This window comes from Peromyscus maniculatus, chromosome 5 (genome assembly GCF_049852395.1).
Source record: "Peromyscus maniculatus bairdii isolate BWxNUB_F1_BW_parent chromosome 5, HU_Pman_BW_mat_3.1, whole genome shotgun sequence".
Classification (NCBI taxonomy): Eukaryota; Metazoa; Chordata; class Mammalia; order Rodentia; family Cricetidae; genus Peromyscus; species Peromyscus maniculatus.
Window position 1 is genome coordinate 136,535,933 of NC_134856.1, and position 26,136 is coordinate 136,562,068.

The 26,136-nt window shown below is 42.3% G+C and overlaps 1 protein-coding gene across 6 annotated transcripts in view; it reads left to right on the forward strand.

Moving 5' to 3' along the window:
* Positions 1 to 26,136, forward strand: part of Ddx46 (DEAD-box helicase 46) — a 52,654-nt gene that overhangs the window by 11,262 nt on the left and 15,256 nt on the right. For 3 of the 6 annotated variants that reach the window (XR_013051668.1, XM_006976774.4, XM_006976775.4), the window contains exons 4-16: positions 1,856 to 1,952; positions 4,154 to 4,319; positions 7,423 to 7,574; positions 8,267 to 8,380; positions 9,094 to 9,259; positions 9,992 to 10,112; positions 11,372 to 11,547; positions 12,371 to 12,492; positions 15,654 to 15,732; positions 17,360 to 17,442; positions 21,663 to 21,827; positions 22,267 to 22,429; positions 23,667 to 23,860. Coding sequence is in view for 4 of the 6 variants with exons in the window: in XM_006976774.4 (XP_006976836.1) it covers positions 1,856 to 1,952; positions 4,154 to 4,319; positions 7,423 to 7,574; positions 8,267 to 8,380; positions 9,094 to 9,259; positions 9,992 to 10,112; positions 11,372 to 11,547; positions 12,371 to 12,492; positions 15,654 to 15,732; positions 17,360 to 17,442; positions 21,663 to 21,827; positions 22,267 to 22,429; positions 23,667 to 23,860 (1,798 nt within the window). In the remaining 2 variants the exon portion in view is untranslated. The remainder of the gene's footprint in view (positions 1 to 1,855; positions 1,953 to 4,153; positions 4,320 to 7,422; positions 7,575 to 8,266; positions 8,381 to 9,093; positions 9,260 to 9,991; positions 10,113 to 11,371; positions 11,548 to 12,370; positions 12,493 to 15,653; positions 15,733 to 17,359; positions 17,443 to 21,662; positions 21,828 to 22,266; positions 22,430 to 23,666; positions 23,861 to 26,136) is intronic. The other 3 variants (XR_013051669.1, XM_006976776.4, XM_076573421.1) reach the window with 1 other exon arrangement.

The window sequence follows — 26,136 nt, forward strand, 5'->3', positions numbered from 1 at the left end:
TCTTTTTTTTAAAGACTTATTTATGTGATTATACAGTATCCCGTCTGCATATGTCCCTGCATGTCATAAGAGGACACCAGATCTCATTATAGATTGTTGTGAGCCACCATGTGGATGCTGGGAATTGAACTCATGACCTCTGGAAGAGTAGCCAGTATTCTTAACCTCTGAGCCATCTCTCCAGTCTTCCATCTTATTTTTTAAGAGAGTATCTTCCTGAATGTGGCCTGGATGTTTCCAGTAAATTCCCGGAAACTAATGTCATGCCCAGCTTTCACCTGGGGCTGTGGCTCCGTACTCAGGTTCTCAGGCCTGTGCAGCAGTCAGTTTACCTCCTGAGCTGTCTCCCCAACCCATTTTACTAATTTAATATATCGGTGCTTTTGAACTTCTTAGCAGAGATGAATAGAAGGATATTTTACAAACTGATCGTAAGATTAGCTAGCGATAGGGCTGAGGAGTGATGGATGGCCCAGGTTAGCTCAGCCCCAAGCACCCAGGTTAATAAAGCTAGGCCAGGGTGTGCACTTGTCATCCCAGAGCTGGGGAGGACACAGGCTTAGCAGTGGGTCTTGCTGGCCAGCCAGCCTAGCCTTGTCTCAACAAGTAAGGTCAACGGCTCCCAAGGAATGCTACCCCCGATTGTCCTTGGGACTCTACTACACATGCTTGCACACACATGAACACATGGGTACACACACCCTACACTCATGAACACACATTAGAAATACAAAGGACATAATCCTAAAAACAAGATTGAAGACTCCCTGTGCCATTCCCATAAAGACATGTCATAAAGTCGCAGTCTCAGAAAGTCGCTTACAAAGTCTCGGACAGTGTTGGGTGTCTGCTTAGAGATGGGTAAATAGACCCATGAAAGAACATAGAGAGCCCGTGGGCAGCTGTGTAAGTGACAGGTGACACTGCAGTGTGTGGCGAAGTTCTGAAGATAAAGGTCCTAGGGACATTTGTTACTCTAAGACAGGACCACCTTCACTGTGTTCATAGAAAGCAGTCCTGGGCAGACTAAAGAGCAAATGCAATGGCAGGAAAAAGTTAGCTGGTAATTCTTATGGAGTTTGTATTTGGAGACCATCTTTTTCATCTCTGAGTATCTTTGTTAAATCTGAAAGGATGTCTAGAAATCACCAGAAACAGCAGTCATGAACGGAAGAGGAGAGAGTGAATACATATGGAACCTCGAGAGGCCAGAAGAGATCCCCTGCAGCTGGTGTTAGCAGTGGTTGTACGCATGGAGTGGGTGCTGGGAACTGAACTTGGGTCTCTTCAAGAGCAGCAGTGCACCTAACAGCTGAGCCAACTCTCTAGTCTGACCTTGACTAATTTTATATCATTAAAATTAGATCATTTTGTTATTAGAGGCATAAGTCAAATTGTAAGCCCATTGTAATTTTAGTATTATACAGACATGAATTATTAAAATTTTACAATCCTGTCTAGATTTCATAATTGTTTGTCTTAGACAAATTTCCAAATATTTAGTAATGTTTTGAATTAGTGCTAAAAGATTTACTTTCTCATAGTCCAGGTATTTATTATTGGAATATGACATGTGCTGATTATTGAAGAAATAAGAGAATGAGATCCAGTCGGTCAAGTAGTCTAAAATGTGATCCTAGGACCTTGAGATGGCTCAGTGGTAAAGGTGCTTGCTGCGGAGGCCCGAGCTGACTGACCCTGGTTCCCAGTGTAGGAGAGACCCGACTCCTGCACATTGTTCCCTGACCACAGGTGTTGTCACACGCACATACATTACTCAGTAACTGTCATAAGGGAGGGAGAAGTGATTCCTGGATCTCCAGTGACAGTGTCTCCCTCTCGTGTTCTCTGGCAGGTCCAGGTCCAAAGAGAAGGCGGAAGGTGGGGATGGCTCCAAAGAGAAGAAGAAAGACAAAGACGACAAGGAGGACGAGAAGGAGAAGGACGCCGGGGTAGGTTCGGCTCCAGACAGTTCTGGAATGGCAGTCTTGTCTTCACAACAGAATTCTTGCTTTTCTCTTTTGGTGTTTTGAGACCGTGCAGCCCTGGCTGTCCTCGATAGCCTGTAGACCAGGCTGGCCCTGAACTCACAACTCACAGAGATCTGCCTGCCTGCCTGCCTCTGCCTCCTGAGTCCTTGGATTAAAGGCATGCACCCCCCCACCGCAATAATTATTTCTTCATGATACTCTTTATCTTTATTTTTACTTTTAAGTAATTTATAACTAATATAAAATAAACAGGAAGATAAAGGTCTTGAATCTCTCTGAAATACATTGCATATTTATGTTATCGGTTTTTAATTAGAAAGTATGACCGATCCATGTAAATAGTATCGGATTGTCCTAAAAAGTATATACAAATTTAGACTCAAGAATTTTACACATCAAAAAAAAAAAAATTTACGCATCACCGGCAGCAGTGGCACCCACCTTTAATCCTAGCACTCCGGAGCCAGAGGCAGGTGGATGTCTGTGAGTTTGAGGCCAGCCTGGTCTACAGAGTGAGATCCAGGACAGGCACCAAAAGTACGCAGAGAAACCCTGTCTTGAAAAACCAAAAAAAACAAAACAAAACAAAACAAAAAAAATGAAAAAGAAAAAGAAAAAGAATGTAGGCATCTAGGACCACACAGTGGTTTAGCTGGAGAGCAGTTAGTGCAGAAGCCTGGGGCCTGAGTCTGAACAAAGAACCCGTGAGAAGGTGGGAAGAAGAGAGCAGATATCATGTTTCCTTTTGACTGTACACTCATGCTGTGACCTACGCACCCCACAGACATGATGTGTAAATAAATGAAAAGGGTTAAGGCATACAGTGGTGCACTTTTCTTCCTTCCTTGTTTGCCAACGTGGGGGTGTCAAAATTTATTTTCGTCAATCTAATAGGACATAATTGATAATGGTATGGGTGTAGTCGGACTTTGTTTGGGCCACCAGCTCACAACAACATTGAGACTTATTAATTATGAAAGCCTGGCCTTAGCTCAGGTTTTTTCCCAGCTAGCTCTTATAACTCAAATTTGTGTTCTGTCACCTGGCTTGGTTACCTCTCCTCTGTATAGTATGCCTGACTTCTTCAGTGTCTCACTGGCGTCCCGCCTCCTTTCTTCCCAGAGTCCTCTGTCTCTCTCTGGAAGTCCCACTTATTTTTTCCTGCCTACACATTGGTTTTTCAGATCTTTATTAAACTGATCAGAAGGCCTCTTAGGCTGAGATACATTTTTTTTTTTTTTGAGACAGGGTTTCTCTGTGTAGTTTTGGTGCCTGTCCTGAATCTCACTCTATAGACCAGGCTGGCCTCGAACTCACAGAGATCTGACTGCCTCTGCCTCCCGAGTGCTGGGATTAAAGGCGTGTGCCACCACCGCCTGGCAACACACATCTTTACAGAATACAAAAAGATTATTCCACAGCATGCGGATTATTTTTTTTAATTTTGGATTATTTTATGTGTATGTCTGTGTGCCTCTTGTGCCTGCAGAGGCCAGAATAGAGTGCCAGGGACTGGAGTTAACAGATGGTTATGAGTCACTATGTGGATGCTGGGAATCAAACAAGTCCCCTGGAAGAGCAGCCAGCGTTCTTAACCGCTGAGCCAATTCCCCAGCCCCACCTTCCGGGTTTCTTCACTAAAAGTGCTTTGTGTTCTGACCCTTCCTTCCTCTCTTTCCAGCCCTCCTTTCCTCACTGTGTTTCTTTCTCAGAGTCTTGCTGTATATAGCTCAGGGTGGCCTGGAGCTAGCCCTAGCCTCCAGGTGCTCATGACCAAGTGTGGCTCTGTGATTCCAAATATATATGTCTTAAATTATATCACGTTTTGTGGGGCTTACACACATGGCGTGCCATGACACAAGTCTAGCTAACTTCAAGAGTTAGTGCTTTACTTCCCCTATGTGAGTTATGGGGATTGAACTGATGATCGTTTTTGGGCGCAAGTGCCTTTGTCCTCTGAGCCATCCTGCGGGCCTTGCCCTAATAGAACAGGAGCATGGTATAAAGATGGGTGACTACTAAATCTGATTTGCATTTAGGAATGTGTACACACATCCATTTTTCTTTTTGAGTATTTTGGAGAACTTATTTAGAAGCACATGTGGAGTATACTTGCTAATTCTGATTTTGATTTTCCCTCTTTTTTCTTTCCCTCTCCAAAGAACTTTGACCAGAACAAACTGGAGGAAGAAATGAGAAAACGAAAAGAAAGAGTTGAAAAATGGCGAGAAGAACAGCGTAAAAAGGCCATGGAAAACATAGGGGAACTGAAAAAGGAGATTGAAGAAATGAAACAAGGGAAAAAGTGGAGTTTAGAAGATGACGATGGTATGTTTGGATGTGGGGGACACTTTTAAAACATTGTGGCGAGTAAACAGAATGTTGTATTTACATTTTTAGCATTTTCGCCCGTACCCCCTGTTGAACTGAGGGTCAACGCTTTGGGCGTGTTGATCAGATGCTCCAGCACTGAGCTACTCCCTAGTTGCACTTGAACCAGTTCAGGCCTAGAATGTGAAGTGTGGTTCTTCACCACTGTCCTTTCCAGAGCTTTCTTCATCCCAGGTGGAAACTTCACCCATTGACGAGCTCACTGTCTGCCTCCACCAGCCCTTGTACCTCACACAGCTTTCTGTCTCGGAGAATCTGCCTGTGTTCCTCACATTGCAGCCATACTGTTGGTGCCTTCTTGTGTCTGGCTGTTTAGTTGAGCATGCTTTCTTGAAGGCTCATTCATATTGTAGCATGCTCTACTTTCTTTTACATGGCTGAGTAATAACCCAGTATATGTACATGACTGAACTTGGCCTCCCAAGTGCTGGAATTAAAGGCATGGGCCATTATGCCTGGAAATGCTTTGTTTTCCTGTTTAAGACAGGGTTCCTTTTTTTAACCTAGGCAGACCTTGAGTTTGTGATTTTCCTACTCCAGTCTCCCAAACATCGGGATTATGGCTTGTGCTGCTGTGCCCAGTTTATGCCATGTTTTATCATCTACTCACTTGCTATTAGCTATTTGAGTTGTTTCTGCCATCCGTTTTTTATTGTGACTAATGCTTCTGTTTACAACTTGTCCTTTTTTGTTTTTGGTTTTGTTTTTTGGGTAAATCTATGTACTTAGAAGTAGATTTGCTGGATTCATGCTAAGATTCTTGTAGTTTTAGATACAGGGTCTCACTGTGCTGTCTAAGCTTGCCTGGAGTTTCTGCACTCAAGTGACTCTTCCCTTAACCCTGAGTAGTTGGGACTGTAGGGTAAGGCACTGTGCCTGGCCACTGTCAAAGGCCTCCTTCAGTGGAGGCTGGTCTGACTCAGAGCACACAGTTGTGCACTCTCGGAGTTAGTAGACAGAGCTAGTGCATTTGCTGCCCCTGTAACTGTTCATGAGAGTCAGCGCCCCCTGGTGGTTCCCCATCATCCAGAATTCCAGCTCCAGGCAGTCAGCCCCCTCTTCTGATCTGCACATACACGTTTATCTTTAAAGAAAGAAACACATCCCTCACTGTTCATGATTTAGGAGAGAAATACTTTCCTCCTGCCTCATGTTGTGCTTCTGAGCCTTGAACCCAGGGCTGAGCACATGCCATCAGAGCACTGCCTTACCCTCCAGCCCATCCCATTTCTGATTTTAGTAAGTGGAGACTGTGGTATCTCACGGAAAACAGAGTTTTGATCCCTTTTCTTCTGTGACAGTTCCTTTCTCAGTTAGGATTTCTATTGCTGTGAAGAGACACCATGACCACGGCAACTCTTTTTTTTTTGGGGGGGGGGTGGTTTTGAGAGGGTTTCTCTGTGTAGTTTTGGTGACTGTCCTGGATCTCACTCTGTAGATCCGGCTGGCCTTGAACTCACAGAGATCCACCTGCCTCTGCCTTCCGTGGCAACGCTTAAAAGGAAAACATTTAGTTGGGGTAACTTAGATTTTCAGAGGTTTAGTCCATTATCATCATGGCTGTCATGGTACTAGAGAAGGAGCTGGGAGTTACAAAATCATGATCTTTAGGCAACAGGAAGTGGTCTGTTTCACTGGGTGTGGCTTGAGCCTGTATGAGACCTCAAAGCCCACCCCCACCGTGACACACTTCCTCCATCAAGGCCACACCTCCAAATTATGCCACTCCATATGAGCTTATGGGGCAGTTACTTTCAAACTACCATAGTTCCAAACTCAAAGTTTCTGTTTATCAGTGGTCATGATGGGAAGAGTAGATTTTCTTGAGTTAAGCGTGATCAATGTTTTTCTGTCACTGGAAGATATTGAAGGTAAGAATAGTTAAAAATCTAGGGAGAAATTACTATTGTTGGTAAAGTTCTCTCCTGTGCAAGCATGAAGACCTGAGTTGAGTTTCATTTCTTAACCCATGTGGAAAAAGCCTAATGGTGCCCCTGTCACCCCGCTCTGGGGAGGGAGAAAGAGGTACATCCTGTGGACTCAGTGTCCAGCCTGCCTATCCTAGTTGGTGAATTCCAGTCCAAGTGAAACAGAGACACTTTGCCTTAAAACACTGAGGTGGAGAGCACCTGACTAATGGTAGCCTACGTTGACTTGTGTCCACCATACACGTGTGTGCACAGTGGGGGTGGGGAGTGGAAGAGTGATGAGTAAGCATGAGAGAAACAGATGTCATTTTTAGCCGAGATTTTAGTGTTCACTATAAAATCTAGAACTGTGGTGTTTTTGTTTATTTGGTTGTTGGAAAATCTGGCCCAGGGCCTAGTGCATACTAGAAAAGCCACTCCTGCTGGGCTGCATGTGTCCCCAGCTCTAGAAATAAATTTAAGTATGATTACCCTTTTACCCCTCTTGTTTTGTTTCTTGGTGGTTGTTTTTGCTTTTTTTTTCTTTTTTTCTAGACAGGGTTTCTCTGTGTAGCCCTAGCTGTCCTGGATCTCGCTCTGTAGACCAGGCTGGCCTTGAACTCACAGAGATCTACCTGCCTCTGCTTCCCAAGTGCTGGGATTAAAAGCATGCACCACCTCCTGGCTTATTTATTTACTTATTTTTTGGTTTTCATTTCCTCCTCTTAAGTGATTTATTAGTATTTTTTTGCTCATTGCTACTTAAAGTAATTCATGCATTATTAGAAATGTCAGACCTTCCACGTGTGAGCACTTGGGCTGTACCTAGGAGCGGATTATAACCCAGAAGAGGGACGTTTGCACAGTGGGGGAAAAAAATTGATGGAAGTCATAGAATGGATATGGCATGTCTTTTCTTTAAAAAAATAATTGTAAAATTATTTGGTGTGCTTGTGTGTGACTGCATTCCCATGCTCACACACACACATGCAGAGGTCAGAGGACAGGTTCCAGGAGTGTGGGGTGTGGGGTTGACCTGGTTGACAGGCTTGTGCAGCAAGAGCCTTTACCCCCTGAGCATCTCACTGGCCTCTATTTCCTGTGGACAAAGAAGATACATTGTGCTCTTTTAGACGATGAAGACGACCCTGCAGAAGCTGAAAAGGAAGGGAATGAAATGGAGGGTGAGGAGTTGGACCCACTAGATGCCTACATGGAAGAAGTGAAAGAAGAAGTGAAGAAGTTTAACATGCGGAGCGTGAAAGGCGGCGCAGGAAATGAAAAGGTGTGTGGCTAGCTGCCTGGAGAGCCGGCCTTTGTCACTCTTGTTGCTCTGTTGACCTCAGCTCTAAGAAATTAGTGGGGTCCCAGCGCTCACTCGGGAGGCATACGCAGAGGCAGGCGGATCTCTGCAAGTTCGAGGGCAGCCTGGTCTATATAGTGAGTTCCAGGACAGCCAGGACTACACAGAAAAACCCTGTCTTGAAAAAGAAACAACAACAAAAAAGAAGTTGGGGGGTTTTTATGTTAAGTGATCACGAAGTGAAAAAGTAGGCTGTATTGCTGGGGGTGGGGTCACACTGCTTTAATCGCAGCACTTGGAAGTTAGAGGCAGGCAGATCTGTGTGAGTTCGAGGCCAGCCTGGGCTACAAAGGGAGTTCCAAGACAACCGGGGCTACACAGAGAAACCCTGTCTCAAAAAAACGAAAACAAACAAATTGTTGTATAAACTTACATGTTATGCAGTCTGTTCTGTGTATGTGAGTGTATCTGTGAACTCTTGTGCAGACACATTGAAAAGTTCACACAAAACAAAAGCGAAGCTTTCTTGGTCTTCTAAAACTTAAACCGGTTTGTTAGTTTCAATTTCATTTTGTGGGATTTAACGTCGTCTTTTATCTGGTGTCCACATATTTTAAACTTTGTTTTTTGTTTTACCTCTGCACAATATTTTAATACTTTTTGTTTTATTTTAGAAGTCTGGGCCAACAGTCACAAAAGTTGTTACTGTGGTAACAACCAAAAAAGCAGTAGTAGATGCTGATAAGAAGAAGGGAGAGCTGATGGAGAATGACCAGGATGCCATGGAGGTGAGTCTTCATTTGGACTTGGTTTATGATCGTGTCTTAGGAGCATTTATTGCAAAGCATTGATGCTGGCATGTTTTGTAGTCAGTCACACGAACCGTTATTGGGGCAAATTCTTGCTCCTCTCCGTGGTATAATAGTAGTGTGACTGTGTTGTGTCCTACTTTTCTATTCTGCTTCATCGGCTCATCTCAGGCACACAACACCAAGAAAAGGGAAACAATAAAATGAGTGACATTTCTTCCCATTATATAGTGTAAAGGTCTAGATAATGAAAACAATAGCAAAACTTTCATGATATTTCTGAGAGGCATATGAGGTTTGTGTTACTATTAAAACTTTGAATAAAGAAAAAGAGAAATTAAGTTGAAAAAATTTTAAGACATTGATTTATCTATGTTCAAAATTATGGACATTCTTACTTGAGATTTTTAGGTAATGCAATCTTACTAAGTTGAACATTTTTTAAGGCGTTGATTTATTTATGTTCAAAGTCATGGACATTCCTACTTGAGATTTTTAGATTGTGCAATCTTAATTTCCCTGGAGTGGCAGGGAAGCTTCATGGATCAGTGTGTCATAGATTGCATGCGAAGTACCGCCGAGCGGTTCCTGAGTTGGGGCGCTCTAAGAGGGGGGGACTTTGACAGCCAGGATTCTTGTCCTCTGGCAGGGGAAATGAATAATGACTTTGCTTTTCTTCCTGGAAATTTAAGTATTCTTCAGAGGAGGAGGAAGTTGATCTTCAGACGGCCCTCACAGGCTACCAGACAAAACAGAGAAAACTTCTAGAACCAGTTGATCATGGAAAAATTGAATATGAGCCATTCAGAAAAAATTTTTATGTTGAAGTTCCAGAACTAGCAAAAATGTCTCAGGAGGGTAAGCTGCTTCTGTTTGCTTCGTTATTTTGTGGTAGACTTTGTTGCCCTCTACTCCTCAGGGGCAGTGTATGTAGGCCTGGGAGTTGGGAGATATTTTAGGAAGTTGTTTTTTTTTTTTTTTTTTAAGATTTATTTATTTATTATGTATACAGAAGAGGTGCCAGATCTCATTACAGATGGTTGTGAGCCACCATGTGGTTGCTGGGAATTGAACTCAGGACCTCTGGGGAGAGCAGTCGGTGCTCTTAACCTCTGAGCCATCTCTCCAGCCCTTTAGGAAGTATTTTTAAAAAGAACAAAATGGATTTATTCATATAGTTGATGTTCTTACAGCTGAAAGTACTGTTCATGTCAGATTCAAACAAAATGTTTCTGTTGGCCTTGGTGTGAGAGACAGTTGGTGACTAACAGCCGTCAGTCACTGTTGGTTAAGTAAAGGCATCTGTGCGACTCAGGCAGCAGGTGGTTGTGTTGCCAGGCATCCCTTATTCTGTTCCAATTGAAGAAAACATGAAAGCCAAAGTGTTGTGCTTGGAGTGTTTCCCATTATTCTTGATTTACTGCAGCAGTAATTCCTCTGTCTCTCTGAATTCTAGTGTTTCTGTGTTCAGCTATGGGGTTTTCTTAGGTAGCACTTAACGAGAGGTGAGGATGTTTGACCTTTGCCTGCCTAGTGAACGTAGGTAGATGGAACCAGTAGAAGAGCTTCTGATGGGGCTTTGTTTTCCAGAGGTGAATGTGTTTCGATTGGAAATGGAGGGCATTACAGTTAAAGGAAAAGGTTGTCCCAAACCAATTAAATCATGGGTCCAGTGTGGAATTTCCATGAAGATATTAAACTCCCTCAAAAAGTAAGTGATTGATGGTTATGTACATTTTTCAGTGTCCTGCTAGCCCTTTCGCACAAATACCTCTAGATTTTAATTATATGCATAACTAAAAATTGTTTTCTTAGGTGAAGGGACCCATCCTAGGTAGTTGAGCATGCTAGGAAAGTATCCCACCACTGAGCTGCATCTTAGTCCCAATCCTTTTTTAAGGAATTTGTGAATGTTTTTAATGAACTATAATGTAAATGTGGAGTTGACCATTTGGAGTATACAATCCAGTGGTATATTCATGGGTTTGTGCAACTATCTATTGTAGAACATTTTCATCACTCTGTAGACTCCCCTGTCCTTTATCAGTCCTCTCCTATCTCCTCCACCCTGGGCAACCAGAAGTGCACTTTCCATGTCTGTAGTTCAGCCCCACTGGACAGTATCCAGGTAGAATTATATAACGTGTCCTCTTCTCTGACTACTTTTTATCTCTTGGTAAAATCACTGTTTTCAGAGGTCCACGTTGTGGAATTTCTTAGTGCTTCATTCTTTTCATTGTCAATTTTTAAAAAACCATTTATTTACTTTAAAAATGTTTGTTTATGCTCCCCCCCCCCCCCCCAAGATAGTCTATGTAGCCCTGGCTGCTCTTGAACTCACTGTGTAGACCAGGCTGGCCTGGAACTCACAGATGCTCTGCCTCTGCCGCCTCAGTGCTGCGATTAAAGGTGTGTACCACCATGCTGGGCTTTTAAATATTTTTTTTTCATTTGTTTATTCCATGCATTTTATTTTGTGCCTGCATGCATGCTTGCTTGAGCACATGCACCATGGCCTGTGTGTGGATGGAGGTCAGAGGCTAACTCTGGGGAGTCTAATTCATCTTACCACCTTGTGGGTTCCAGGTGTCTACTCAGGTTATCTGGCCTGTATGCAAGTACTCACTAAGCCATCTGCTAGCCCAGCCCTTGGCTTTTTCTGCTCTCCACCCAGTAATATTTTATCAGGTGGATATATCACATTTAGAAGAGGTGATGTTGGAGGTCCCCTGAGGGGACTTAATGCTCATGATTCTGGTTTTTTTTTTTTTTTTTTTTTTTTCTCGAGACAGGGTTTCTCTGTGTAGCTTTGCGCCTTTCCTGGAACTCACTTGGTAGCCCAGGCTGGCCTCGAACTCACAGAGATCCGCCTGGCTCTGCCTCCCAAGTGCTGGGATTAAAGGCGTGAGCCACCACCGCCCGGCCAATGCTCATGATTCTTATATTGTGTTCTTTTTGTTTCTTTTTAAGGCATGGCTATGAGAAGCCCACACCAATCCAGACTCAAGCAATTCCTGCTATAATGTCTGGACGAGATTTGATTGGCATTGCCAAGACAGGAAGTGGAAAAACCATTGCCTTTCTTTTGCCCATGTTTAGACACATCATGGATCAGAGATCATTAGAAGAAGGAGAGGGGCCAATAGGTACAAGTCTTCTCACCATGGGATTCTTAGATGTGCTTGTTGTAACATGAGAAAGACCTGATTCTTGAAGTTATTACTTAGGATGATAAAGATGTCTTTATATGCATTTCCTTTATCAATATGGCAGTTAGGGGCTGGTTTCCCCTTATCAGCAGGTGGATTGAGAATCTTCAGAGCTCTGGAGTGACATCTGGGAAGTATAAAAATAAGGCTGGCACAGCTCAGTTTTAAAGCTCTGACCTGGCAGGTATACCCTCATGCATCTCTTTATTTATGTTGAGGTGTGTTCTCAGCCCAGTATCAGCGCATTATAAACTCAGTATAGGAGAAAGAGAAATGTAATTTCTAGGAGTCTTTTAAGGTGATAGTGCCAGTATTTCATATATGAGTAAGTCTTCAAATTCAGACTTCTTATTTTCGAAGTTCATGTTTGAATATTTGATTAGGGAAACTATTCAGTTCTTTTTGTGCAGATACAGGCACGGTGTACTGTCTGTGGCTCTCAGAGTGAAGTGCTCCTGGGAAGCAGCTGTGTGGCCTCTGCACCACAGCGGTCACTTGATTCCCTTTGTCCTGGGGTTTGCTGTTGGAAACTGTTCTGTTCCAGGGTTTTTCTGAGGTTATGTATGGTGTTGAACTCTGAGTCTATTTGCCCTTTACCTTGGTTTCTGCCATTACTAAGTTTTTGAAATACAATTTTCAGACATCCATAAAGACAAACAAATTTGACTGAGACAAGCCGTCCTGCAGAGGTCAACTTTAGCGTTTTAAAGTGTCTTCTAAAGGGTTTTTGGGTTAGGCTTTGACATGTTTATCTTTTCAGCTGTCATCATGACTCCAACTCGAGAACTGGCTTTACAAATCACTAAGGAATGTAAGAAGTTTTCGAAGACCTTGGGACTCAGAGTGGTCTGTGTGTATGGAGGGACAGGAATCAGCGAGCAGGTAGTTAGAATAAAGTACTCAGCCTTTCTGTGTTTTTCAGATTGAATGTTCCAGTGAGTTAAGTAATTCTTTCATTTTAGAGTTTGGATGTAGGTGATCGCCTTTAAAATCTTTAAGGGTATTTGGTGTGAAATAATTATAAGAATGAATTAGGTGCTTGTGGTGTGCCTGTATTCCTAGCATTAGGAAAACTGAGGAAGCAAGATTGCTGGCTTGAGGCCTTAGAACTACACAGAAAGACCCTGTCTTTAGAAGAAGGGTGGTGTGTGTGTGTGTGTGTGTGTGTGTGAGAGAGAGAGAGAGAGAGAGAGAGAGAGAGAGAGAGAGAGAGAGCGAGCGAGCGAGCTATAATCCCAGAACTCAGCAGAGGCAGGAGGATCACTGCAAATTTGAAACTGGCTTTGTATACATAGCATGTTCCAGGCCAGCCAGATATATGTGGCAAGACCCTTTCTTTATATCTCTGGCTCCTAAGAATGAATGATGTTATGCAGGAAGCATATGTTCTGTAGAGACTAGGCATAACATGGCTGTAGTTAATGTCGTTATATTTTTAAATCTTGTTAACAGAGTAGATCTTAAAACATTCGTTTCACAAAAGACAAAAATGGAATACTCTGTGATAAAATACGTAAATACATAACTTGATTGTGTTAATCATTTTGCTGACTGTGTATATTAGAATACATCATTTGTGTTTCTAAAACCTATTCTTTTTGGTATGTGCTGAGGATTATTGAACCAAGGGCTTCATGAATGCTAGGTGGGGAGTTCTGTTACCACTGAGCTACAGTCCTCTGGCTCCTAATACATACACTTCATTGTTGTTAATCATTTCTCAGAAAACCTGGGTGAATATCAGAAAACAAAAAAAAAAACCATGTCTGATACAGAATTTTGAAGTCTTTTTTTTTTTTGTGTGTGTGTGGGGGGGGTGGGAGGTGGGGTGGGGGGGTTAAGACAGGGTTTCTCTGTGTAACCCTGGCTATTAGCTCTGTAGACCAGGCTAGCTTTTGAACTCACGTAGATCTATCTGCCTCTGCCTCTGAAATGCTAGGTTTAAGGTGTGCACCACCACCACCAGGCTTGAAGTGGTTCTTAGCATTGGCATGCCCTCCTGCCTGAGATGGCAGGTCTGCTTTTTCATTTTATAAGTGAAGAGTTACGCAGAATGATTAAATGAGTTGACCAATTAATTAGATTAATTAGAGCTGGAGTTTGATATGTAGCAAGATTTACTGTCTTTGATTTAGCATTTTCTCAAGAGAGGGTGTCTCTATTATGTAGCCCTGGCTGTCCTAGAAGTTGCTGTATAGCCCAGACTGGTCTTGAATTCAGAGATCTCTCTGACTCTGCCTGCTGAGTGCTGGTGTTAAAGGTGTGTATCACCAAGCTTAGCAAGAAAACTTATTTCAGAAATAGTGTTGTAAAAACATGCCTTGGGAATGTTTCACTTTTTTGCTATTTTAAATACTTGAACTGTTCATTTTTGTCAGTTTATTTGACTATACAGCCTATAATAAGAAATACATTTATAAAATTTTTTTTTTTCTTTTGATTTTTTTTGAGGCAGTGTTTCTCTGTGTAGCCCTGGCTGTCTTGGAACTCACTCTGTAGACCAGGCTGGCATCGAACTCACAGAGATCCTCCTGCTTCTGCCTCCCAAGTGCTGGGACTAAAGGTGTGTGCCACCACTGCCTAGCTATAAAACAAATTGTGTGTATTTGTGACAGGATCTCAGATTGCCCAGGATGACCTTGATTTCCTGAACTTTCTCTTCCTGTCTTCCAAGTGCTGCTCTTGTATGTCTGTGCCAGGAAAACAGTTTTGAAAGCATTGATAACAGGAACATCTTAGAGCTTTTGCAGTGAGAGTGGGGTGGCTTCTGCCACATGCACTTCAAGTTCCCACCAGACGGGCAGGTGGATGATGCTGTCAGGTTCACCTGAGCTTTGAGATCAGACATGCATTTCAGCTCTCTCATAGAAGACACAGGAGGAGAGTCAAAGCGTTTACAGAGGAGTCTGTGGGTGACTGTGTGCTCTCTGTTAGTACGGCCTTGCTTCTACAGGAAAGCGACTAGTATACCTTTTTCTTTTTCAGTTTATTTTTTAAAATCACATTGTGTGTGTGTGTGTGTGTGTGTGTGTGTGTGTGTGTTTGAGCTTGCTTGTGTATGTTTGTCCATGTGCACATATCACAGCACATGTGATATAGTCAGAAGACAATGTATAGAAGTCAGTTTTCTCCTTTTACCATGTGGGATCTAGGCATTGACTTAGGTTGTCAGACTGGCAGCAAGCACCTTTACCCACAGCACATAGTGCTAGCCCTATACTATGCTTTCTTCAATACTTCAAACACGTGGGAAACAGTATGTCATGTGGAATATTTGCCACAGAAGATCTCACTCTTGCTGGTACCTCTAACTATAGGAGATGACTCTCGGGCCAGCATTCCAGAGGCGCAGTTGCTTTAGGGCTGGAGAGATGGCTCAGTGGTTAAGAGCACTGTCTGCTCTTCTAGAGGACTTGGATTTGATCCCAGTGACTCACAACCATCTATAACTCCAGTTCCAGGAAGAGCCAGTGCCCTCTCTGGCCTCTGCAGGCATTGTGTGTATGTGGTGCATAGACGTGTGTGCAGGTAAAACACCCAGATACATAAAACAGAGGGCGAAAGGGAAGAGAATGATCTAGTGCATGCGTATAGTATAACCGGTGCACACACATGTTTGTTTAGAGCTCAGGCAAAGGTTACCATGTCCAGTGTGCTTTCATTGTGTGTTCTGTTTGTAAAGCTGCTGGCTGTAGCTTAGAACACTGATGTCATGGTTTCCTAAATTTGGAAAGCATTGATGTTTGTGTTAGAATATGTATTTTATTGCTTATTCTGACCTTCCTATTTTGGTTTTTGAGCAATAGTTGCAAACTAAAATTTGTGAAATTCTTTGGTTTGATTAACTTTCTGACCCTGGTTGTCATCCTGCTGCTCCCTGGCCTTCAGTGCTTAGCAGCCCAAGGGTCACATGCCAGCCTCCAGTCTTCTACTCAGACTGTCTTACCTGCTAGAGCCACGAGTGGGCCAGATGCTGTTTTCACATCTGTTCAGGAGCTAGTGATGACTAGTATAGTATATAAAATCTCACCCTGTTTCATTAGATTGCTGAGCTGAAAAGAGGTGCTGAAATTATTGTCTGCACACCTGGTCGGATGATTGACATGTTAGCCGCTAACAGTGGTAAGTCACAGGCGTATTTATTGTTTTCTTTCCTTTTTGAACTTGACACGTTATTAAAGCAGACATGAGAAACCAACAAAGGGTTTCTTTGTTTCTTCTTAAAGCTGTAATATCTTAAAATGTGAATTGTAACAGTTGCAATTGTTGAAAGTATTAATAAGTTTTTGGCAGCTAACTCCATAGGACCTTATCAGCATTTAACTTGACTTTTTTTTGCGGGGGGGGGGGGGGGGGTATCTTTGCTTTTAAAAAAATGGCATCATAGTCTTTTTATTATAAAATTCTTCCCAGTATTTTATAATAGACAAATTAAGTTATTGCAGCTTCAAGAAATGTGTCTTTTGTAAATACTGCATGCTTTTAGCTCAGATGTTATGCTTTGTTAAAATATTCCCTATCAAAACTGATACTAAACTGTTGACATTATTTAACTTCTGTGGAGAAAGGCCCTTGAGGATTTATAGACCTGGCCTTCCGAGACGTTAACCGTCAAAGGTAGGTGACTTAATGCTGTTTCCAACCTTGCGAGACTTGGCGGCTGGAGATGTTAGGGTGAACGCTCTGTTTAGTTTTTGAAGAAAGGGCTCTTTAGAGATTTCCATCACAGCAGTCAGACTGTATGAAACTGAGTGTTAGAATCCAAGAAGTGCATGTTTGTCCTAGGGTTCCGCCTGAAACTTGGGGAGACCTGGTTCTCCGCGAGGTTCTTTGAGGCCTTGCGCTTGGGTAGCAGGTGAAGGTTTGGGGTGAATGCTGACTCGATAATTCCTCGTTTTTTCTCACTGTTGTGTGAATTAAACCTCCTGAAAACCATCTTGATTAATTTTACCTTTTTCCTTTATTTGTCTTTTTCATTATCTTGTAATAACTATTTTATACATATTTTTGCCAGGTGGTTGGTTCTGCAGTTGATAGCAATGCTTATTACTTTGAGAAAGGATTTTCTGTATTTTTAGTTTTTAACTGGTTAAGAAGCCAGGGCTATTTCTTTAAATCAGTGGCAGCAATTAATAATTTAGTGTGTATCTTTGTGTAGAAAAGTATATTTATATGTAATGCAGTTGTTATTTAAAGTTTGTGTAATATACTGTTACCCAGTGATTTTGAGCAGTAGTTTATTAGTGGTTTACCATGCCCGACTAAGGCATTTGCTTCTGATTGTATGGTCGTAGCTGTAAAGAGAGAGGGGGTTTCTGCCCCTGAGGTAGTTAGCACTGGAACTGCTTTCCACACATGCGCTGTAATCTCTAATATGTTTTTTTCTAGGTGATGCTGTCAGATAATGGCTGATGTGGCTCGATGCTCCATCTCAGTCTTAGTTTTATGATGTGTTTTGGAGAGGGCTGTTTTCTGAATTTTACAGGTTCTTCAGGCCCTATGATGGTATGCAAGAGACGAGTTTGACAAAATAAAGGGCCTCATATACCCACTGTCAGAAAGTACTTGCCACTAGATTAAGACTTTTCGACCAAAGTTTCTTTTCACTGTTTAAAGAAACCTAACCTACCCCTCTGCTTAAGTCAGGCATTTTAGTTCCCTTTATGGTTTTTTAAAAGTTCTTGGTTGTCATCATGAATTGTGACTGATAGTTAGTTTTCTTTTTGTCTTTCTTTTCCTCTCTCTTTAGGTCGGGTCACAAACCTTCGAAGAGTGACTTATGTAGTTTTAGATGAAGCAGACAGAATGTTTGACATGGGTTTCGAACCCCAGGTAATAATTGAATTTCTTTGTAATTTTAAAGGTTTTTTTTTTTTTTTTTTTTTTTTTGGTTTTTCGAGACAGAGTTTCTCTGTGTTGCTTTGCGCCTTTCCTGGAATTCACTTGGTAGCTCAGGCTGGCCTGGAACTCACAAAGATCCGCCTGGCTCTGCCTCCTGAGTGCTGGGATTAAAGGCGTGCACCAATACCGCCCGGCGTAATTTTAAAGGTTTATTCTACTTTTAACTGTGTGTATGGTATGTGTCTATGTGGTTTGTGCACATGAATATAGGTGCCTGCAGAAGCTAGAAGTGTCAGATCATCCTGGAGCTGGAAATAAGTGATTGAGAGCTGTTTCGTGTGGGTGCTGAGCAGGTGCTTGGAACTGGACTTGGGTCCTCTCTAAGAGCCATCTCTCCAGCCCCTTATTAAGGTTCTTAAGTTTTTGGAATATAAAGAGGATTTTGTAATTGCTGTGAGAATGAAATGTTTGTATGGTCTTGAGATTCATACTCTGTGTTGCCTGGTATTAACAGTGTATTGGCAACATGGGGAATTGAAGTAAATATTTATGTTTCAGATTAAATTTTTAAAACTTGTGTGGTTTTTGTTCTGACATTCCTCAACAATCTCAAAGTGCCATTGGGCAGGCTGGATTTAGAGTACTGATGATAAGAGTACTAAAATCTTTTGATATTTTGGCTGAACATGGTGGTACATGCCTATAATCCCAGCACTTGGGAGGCAGAGGCAGGAGGATTTCTGAGTTTGAGGCCAGTTGGATCTGTATAGTGAATTCCAGGTCAACCAGGGCTGTGTAGAGACCCTGTCTCAAAAGCAGAGCCAGGCAAAGCAGTGTAAGTTGTGAGTGTGTTCTCAGCTGCATATGCTTCTGGAGTGCATAGTGAAATCCTGTCTCAGCAAAGAGATGAAGTGGCTATGGGAAGGTATAGCAGAAGCATAGTGGTTAGCTTTTTCCTTTAGTTCCATATAGTTCCATATCCTCCAGAGAGATGTTGCCTGCCATATAGTACCTTTGTATTTAGATTTAGAAACTGAATTATTATCATTATTATTATTTTAAGATTTACTTATTATATATACAATGTTCTGCCTGCATGTATGCCTGCAGGCCAGGAGAGGGCACCAGATCTCATTATAGATGGTCATGAGTTGGTTGCTGGGAATTGAACTCAGGACCTCTGAAAGATAGCCAGTGCCCTTAACCACTGAGCAATCTCTCCAGCCTTATTTTTTTGGTTTTTTGAGACAGGATTTCACTGTGTAGCCTTGGTTATCCTGAAACTTGCTCTGTAGAAAGGCTGGCCTCGAACTCAGAGATTTGCCTGCCTCTGCCTACCCCCCCCCCCCATGCTGGAATTAAAGGTGTGTGCCATCAACACCTGGCTAGAAACTGAATTCTAAATGAGATATGAGTAGATGGTCCTAAAAAAACAGGACTGTGGAATACTTAAACCATCGACAAAAAGTTAAAGAAATGCAGACTAGTTAACTTGGAGCAGAAGACTTACTGTCATAGTCTTATGGTCTTGTTGAATAGAACTGGACCAAATGGGAAGCCAAAGGGAAACTGAACTGAATTTAACATGAGGAAGGGCTGAATAAGCTTTGTTTCAAGGTAAAACTGGTTGCATTGTCAGTGAGGGGCAGAATTGAGTAGTGTTTCCCCCCCTCCCAATATTTATATATTTATTTTGGGAATGGGTGTATGTGTGTATGGAGAGGGGGTGTCCTACAGCACAGTTGTGAAAGTCAGGTGACAACTTTGGGGGTCAGTTCTTTCCTTCCATGATGTGGAACCCAGGAATTGAACTCAGGCAGTCAGGATTGTTGACAAGTTCCTTAATCTACCAAGCCAATGTTATTTTTTCTTTAAAAATTATTACTAAAACCCGTTTGGGAGGAAAATTAGAGGGAGTGATGCTTTTTGTGAACTTTATTGGTTAAAAACACACGGTAAGTAAGTCTTCGGTGCCATGGGTACTATTTGGATATTGATCAATCACTGTGACTAATACAACTTGAGGAAGGGAGAGTTTATATTTTGGCCTCTATGATGGCTCTGTTTGGATAGGAGGAAGAAGGCAATAGTGTGCTTCTAGGCAGAATTCTATACTAAGAAGATAATGAAAACTGAGAATTAAAGCACATCACTGAATGTACATCTTTCACTTAGCTAAGTTGTTTAATGACATAGATGTTAGGTGTGGACTCTCCTTTTTCATGTATTTACGCAAATTGCCTTAAACTTAAAATTTCCAGGGTAAAGAATGAGCTTTTAGGGATGGCGAGATAGTGTGGTCAGTAAAATGCTAGCAAGAACCTGAGCTTAATTCCCAGAGTGCACACATAACACAAAGTCAGGTCGGGTGATGCACTTTGAACCCCGATACTCGGCAGTGGAGACAGAATCGATCCCTGGGGCTCACTGTCAAGCCACAGTGCCTACTTGGTGAGTTCCACACTAGTGAGAGGCCCTGTCTCAGGGGGAAGGAGAAAGGCTAGCAGTGCTGGGGTGACAGTCGAGACTGTCCTCCAACTTCACGCGTGTATTCTCTCGGACGCGAACACTTGTGCATTCTCTCTCTCTCTTACACACACACACACACACACACACACACACACACACACACACACACTCACTCACACAGACACTTTCTCTCACACTCACAGACACATAAAATGAGTTTTTGCTGTGGAGGGTAAAATGAAGCTTTAAGCTCATAGATGGCTGATTGCTTTGCGTCTTTCATAAAACTTAACTGCTTTTAGTTTTACTGAAGAAAAATATTTATTAACAGACATATTTCTCAGTGCTGGAAGAGATTTGAGCGTTTAGAATAAGTCAGCAGACTTGAGGGCAGCAGGCATTATTGAACCTGAGGAGTGGGAGGCAAAGGGGCAAAGACTTGAGGGAAGAGAGGAGAGTGTCAGGAAAGGGACGTTCCGAGGATTCAGCCTCCTTAAAGGACGTGCTTGTCCTCTCTAGCCCTGTCTGGCTGGCCTTTGATCATGTGAAATTAGATGACGGTTCTGAAGTTCACTCTGTTTTTCTTTTTCTTTTTGATGTTTTCAAGACAGGGTTTCTCTGTGTAGCCATGGCTGTTATTTTACTTTCTTTTTAAATTACATTGAGTTTTACTTATTTACTGTATAGTGTGTGTGCATAGGAGCATGCGAGTATCGTGGTTCGTGTATGTGGCTGTTAGAGGACAACGTGTGGAGTTGGTTCTTCCCTCCTACCATGTGGGTCCTGGGAATCGGGTTCAGATTGTCTGACTTGGTGGCAAGTGCCATTATTGGCTAAGTCATCTTGCCAGCCCCATTTTTCCTTTCTTTTCTTTTTTCCACTAGGTAGACCAGGCTGGCTTCAAGCTCACAAGAGATCTGCCTGCCTCTGCCTCCAGGGTGCTGGGATTAAAGGTGTGCTAGGATGAGACCATAACTATACTTGTTAGTCATACAGTCACTTTAAGTATCCTGCTGTCTTACTGAGAGATCGTTGTAATGTGAATGACATGTCCTTGCTTCCCCCTCTCCTCATTTCCTTCCTGCCTTCCCTCCCATGTGCTTGTAGTTCACATGTATGTGTGTGCAGACATGTCTGGAAATCAGAGGATGCTATTGGCTATTCTTCAGGAGCTGTACATCTTGTTTTTTGATGCAAGGCCTGTTGTGGGGATGTAGGGTTGCTGATTTGGCTATACTGGCTGGCCAGTAAGCTTTAGAGACCTGCCTTTCCCCGCCTGCCCTGGGCAGGGTTTAACAAGTGCATGCTTGCTATCTGGGTGCTAGGCTCGGAATCAGGTCCTCATGTTTATCTCAGCATGTACTTTACACTTGCCGCCCCAGCTCAGCCTGCTCCCCCCACACCACACACACACACACACAGGGTTTCTCTGTGTAGCTTTGGAGCCTGTCCTGGATCTCACTTTGTAGACCGGGTTGGCCTCAAACTCACAGAGATCCGCCTGGCTCTGCCTCCCGCGTGCTGGGATTAAAGGCGTGCGCCATCACCGCCCAGCTCGGCCTGCCCTTTTTTGACAAAGGGAAACTGAGAGCTGCAAATTGAGGTGTACGATAAGTTCAGATTTTTTAAGATCATGAATTAAAGTAACTGAAATAGCTCTCCAGAGTTCCTTCTGCCTGATTAAACACTGTAAGTTTTTTGGAGACTCACTGTACTTATGTATGCATATATCGTTTTTTCAGGTAATGCGCATTGTGGATAATGTTCGTCCTGACCGACAGACAGTTATGTTTTCAGCTACTTTCCCTAGAGCTATGGAGGCTTTGGCCCGAAGGATCCTGAGCAAGCCCATTGAAGTTCAGGTTGGAGGCAGGAGTGTGGTTTGCTCAGATGTGGAACAACAAGTGGTAGGTACCGTTTTCAGGAAATTGTCAGTTTTCCTGGTGTTTAGGCAGTGTGTGTGCAGTCCTTTTTGTATCATAGTTGTGAGATAGGTAGATAACTTCTAAAGTTAAATATTAAGCATCAGTTATAACTTTCAGTCTGTTGCCAGGTCCCGGAACTGACTTAACAAATCTCTTTTTTGGTTCTTCTACCAGAATTGAGGGCTCACAGAAATGTTGTACATCTTTGTCTTTGATTAATAGGATTTGAAGTTGAGGGCAGAGAGAGCTGACCAGTCACCATGGTTACAGGCTCATCAGTTAAAAATTGACATTTGCCTAGCCATTTTAAGGTGTAGGAAGCTATTATTTTCTATTCATTCACTACAGATTAAACAAACATTTTTGTTTTAGGACACATTTGTGTTTTTTACATTAACTTGCTACAATGTGGTATTTTCAGATTGTGATTGAAGAAGAAAAGAAATTCTTGAAATTACTTGAGCTTTTGGGCCATTATCAGGAGTCAGGATCTGTCATTATATTTGTGGATAAGCAGGAACATGCTGATGGTCTTCTGAAGGACTTGATGAGAGCATCTTACCCTTGCATGTCTCTTCACGGAGGTAATGTGCTTAATTTACCCACGGGTATGTCTTTAAGTATTTAGCTTGCCAAGAACTGTCTTGTGCTCTGAGTAATATTTGCTTTGTTGTCTATAATGTAGATAGAAGAAATCTTACAGGTGTTTGACAAAATTTCACCTTTATGTAGTATAGGCTGCTATCTATGGCTCTTCACGTGATTGCCTTGAGATAGTGCCTCTCATTGTACCAGCTAGGTTTTCTGGCCATTGGGCTGTCTGAATCCACCTGTCTCCATGATCCAGTACCAGGGTTATAGGTATACTGTTTACATGGGCATTAGAGTCTTGAACTTGGGCAAACACTGTTTCCCACTGAAGCTTCTCCCTGCCTCCTTGTACCTAGAACTTTTTCATCATCCCAAATGGAAACTTTACCTGTTAAGCAATTATTCTCTATATCTCCCTTCCATCTGTCCATTAGAACTATTATACTTCCATACTATCTTATGTCTTTATGAATTTCTCATTCTTTGTACTATATATTGTGAAATAATACATTTTATATCCCTTTGTGTTTGGTCTGGTTCACTCAGTCATGATGATTTTATGATTCATTTTAACATGTATTAGATTTTCTTCTAAACACTGGATAATACCCTTTTGTGTATATTGACTCTCTCCCCTTGATTGACTTGTTGGTAGAGACCTGGGGTGATTCTGTAATTGACTGTTGTGTATGCTGTGAATGCGACATGTGGATATCTTAACAGCTTTCAGTTCCTTTGAGTAACCGAGTTGGTAGAGTCATAGAACTTGTACCTTAAGGTTTTTGAAAAATCATCAAATTGATCTCTTTCTTTCTTTTTTTTTTTTCTTTTTTCTTTTTTTGGTTTTCCGAGACAGGGTTTCTCTTGTGTAGCTTTGCGCCTTTCCTGGATCTCACTTGGTAGCCCAGGCTGGCCTCGAACTCACAGAGATCCGCCTGCCTCTGCCTCCCGAGTGCTGGGATTAAAGGCGTGCGCCACCACCGCCCGGCTAATCTCTTTCTTTTTTAAGATTGATTTATTTATTATGTATACAGTGTTCTGTCTGCGTGTATGCACAGATCTCATTACAGATTGTTGTGAGCTACCATGTGGTTGCTGGGAATTGAACTCAGGACCTCTGAGCCATCTCTCTAGCCCCAAATCTGATTTTTATTTCTGCATTTAGAACTTTCTTAGTGGAAACGGAAAATTTCAACATGTTTTTCTGTTTATCTCTTCATTGACTTGCAGGTATTGATCAATATGACAGGGATAGCATCATAAATGACTTTAAAAATGGAACCTGCAAACTCCTCGTGGCCACATCTGTTGCTGCTCGAGGTCTAGATGTGAAACATCTAATTCTTGTAGTAAATTACAGCTGCCCCAACCATTATGAGGATTATGTACACAGAGCTGGACGGACTGGAAGGGCAGGTAACAAAGTAAGTTTTACAGTCATGTCTTTATTAAAGCACAGGTGTTTGGTTTCCGGAGTCAATAGCAGAGGTTATGATGATATTTTGAAAATCTTTAGGTAGCAGAACATAATTGGATATTGTTAATCACATATGTGTATGTCTCTATATTGAGGGTTGTTTGTTTGTTTGTTTTCTAGACAGGGTTTCTCTGTATAGTTTTGGTGCCTGTCCTGGATCTCGCTCTGTAGACCAGGCTGGCCTCAAACTCACAGAGATCCTCCTGGCTCTGCCTTCCAAGTGCTGGCATTAAAGGTGTGTGCCACCACTCCCTGGCGATGTCTCTATATTGTTAAAATTACTGGTTATGGGGCAGGAGAGATGGTGCTTTGGTTAAAAACACTGGCTCTTTTTTGCAGAGAATCTGTATGTAGGCAGAGTTATCTTGTCCCAACCACCTGCTCCCATATGACCAGCAGCTGCTTCCCAAATAACTGACTCAGAGACTTAATATAAATTATAAATGCTTGGCCAATAGCTCAGGCTTGTTACTAATGAGCTCTTATAACTTAACGCTTTTTTTTTAATCTATGCCCGGAGGCTTGATCCTATTTTGTGTAGTAGACTCGTTCTCTGTCTAGCTGGTGTGTCCTCTGCTCCGTCCTTCTTTCCATTGTTCTCAGTTTGGCTTTCCTGCCTAACTTTATCTTGTTGAGCTATTGGCCAGTGAGCTTGTTTATTAAACCAATCATAGTGACATATATTCACACAGTGTACAGAAGGATTATTTTACAACACCTGTGTCTGTTTACAGTATTCACATGGTGATTCACACCCATTTGTAACTACAGTTCTCGGGGATCCCGATACCCTCTTATTGTCTTGGTTGGCACCAGGTATATATGTGGTGCACAGACATATAGGCGAAACACCCATACACATTTAAAAACCAAAATTAGGCTGGGCAGTGGTGGCACACATCTTTAATCCCAGCACCTGGGAGACAGAGGCAGGTGGATCTGTGTGAGTTTGAGGCCAGCCTGGTCTACAGAGTGAGTTCCAGGACAGCCAGGGCTACACAGAGAAATCTTGTCTTGAAAAAACCAAACCAAAACAAAATTAAGACATTCAGGTACCTTGGTGGTTTCTCACAGGTAGTGGTAACAGTTTGTGTCTCTCAGGTTTACTTTGCTCTCACCTAACATTTTCTGCACGTAGACACACTTGTACGTAATTCAGGATGTTTCACTGCTTTTTGTTGGTTGTTTTTTGTCTTGACATATATAGTCTAAAGCCATGGCACTAACCTTCCTAAGGCTGTGACCCTTTAATACAGTTCCTCATATTGTGGTGACACTGTAATCATAAAATCATTCTATTGCTACTTCATAACTAATTTTGCTGCTGTTATGAATCATAATGTAAATATCTGATAAGCCACTCTTACAAAGGGGTCACAACCCTTAGGTTGAGATCCACCAGTCTAAGGCCTCTTTGTTGTTTTATTTGAGGGATGATACCTTGTCAGCACTGTTCACAAACTGTGTGTGCGTCACCACACAACAAAAGCAATGTCTTTTTTCCTTTTTTCTCTGTTACAGTGCTGGGGACATAGCATGTGCCTTACCGTTGAGCTGTGTGCCCAGCCAGTCACCCTTCTAAAATAATTAATTTTTATGTGTACGGATGTTTGCCCTGCATGTGTGTCTGTGCACCATGTGCATTCGTTGCCTATGGAGGCTAGAAAGAGGTGTTGTAACCCCTGGAACTAGAGTTAAGACAATTGTGAGCACCGTGTTGGTGCTGGACTTTGAACCAGGTCTTCTGGAAGAGCAGACAGTGTTCTTAACCACTGAGTCATTTCTCAGGCTCCCTTGCTCCCAATAATTCTTTCCAAAAGCGTGGGGGTATTTTGTTGTTAGAAATATTGATAGTTATATATTTGTTTTTGTCAGCCTTAGATGTTGTATCATGGTATAACAGTAGTACCAACAATTGCTTATGTTCCTGCCAAACTGACCGTGTACTGGGCATTGTTCTAAGTTCTTTACACCTGTCATTTCGTCCGCAGGATCCCAGTGAAATAGATATGAGTTCATTTTATAGTGGAGAACCGTGGAGGAACATACAGCCTGTATCTTAGGCCTTGTAGCAGTAGTGCCTCCTTAACTGAGGTATTCTGAGGCATCTGGAAACTTGTCCTATAAAAGATTCAAGAGTGGGACTGGAGAGATGGCTCAGAGGTTAAGAACACTTGCTCCTTTTTTCTTTTTCTTAAATTTCTTAAATTTCTTTTCTTTTCT